This window comes from Morone saxatilis, unplaced genomic scaffold, assembly GCF_004916995.1.
Source record: "Morone saxatilis isolate NCDOM2014 unplaced genomic scaffold, NCSU_SB_2.0 Contig12, whole genome shotgun sequence".
Taxonomy (NCBI): Eukaryota; Metazoa; Chordata; class Actinopteri; family Moronidae; genus Morone; species Morone saxatilis.
The window spans coordinates 3175632-3176119 of record NW_023339674.1 but is presented as its reverse complement, the minus strand read 5'-3'; the positions used below and the strand labels follow the sequence as shown (position 1 = coordinate 3176119).

The 488-nt window shown below is 40.8% G+C and overlaps 1 protein-coding gene across 1 annotated transcript in view; it reads left to right on the top strand.

Annotated features, from left to right (window-relative positions):
- LOC118322042 (regulator of G-protein signaling 8-like) overlaps positions 1-488 on the top strand; it is a 9368-nt gene that overhangs the window by 4555 nt on the left and 4325 nt on the right. Inside the window, exon 3 of the mRNA XM_035653623.1 lies at positions 308-474. Within this exon, the coding sequence (XP_035509516.1) occupies positions 308-474 (167 nt within the window). The remainder of the gene's footprint in view (positions 1-307; positions 475-488) is intronic.

The window sequence follows — 488 nt, the reverse complement described above, 5'->3', positions numbered from 1 at the left end:
AAAAAAAAAAGCATCTCTTTGTGGGAGTATTTTGTTTCGGATTTGTTTGTTCTAACCATGAGAGTCGTTTCCCGCTTCTGGGAACAAGAGTGTGTATGCACTGGAAAAATGTCAACATAGGATGGAGGGTATTATCACACGATCAAGCCACTTTATGTTGAAGGAAAAGAAAACATCCATAGAAGAGGGAGTTCTCAGCTGCTGCACAGAAATAGGTGCTACGCTGCAGTATCAATCATGTTTTTGAAATGTTTTTGTTGTTTTTTTTTTTAACCTCCTTCCTTACCGATTCATTTGTCCTTTCCAGATGGCCTGGCTGCCTTCCGGACATTTCTCAAGACCGAGTTCAGTGACGAGAATATCGAGTTTTGGATGGCCTGCGAAGAGTACAAAAAAATCAAGAGCTCAACCAAGCTTGTATCAAAGGCAAACAAGATCTTTAAGGAGTTCATTGATATTCAGGCACCAAGAGAGGTGTGTGTGTGTGT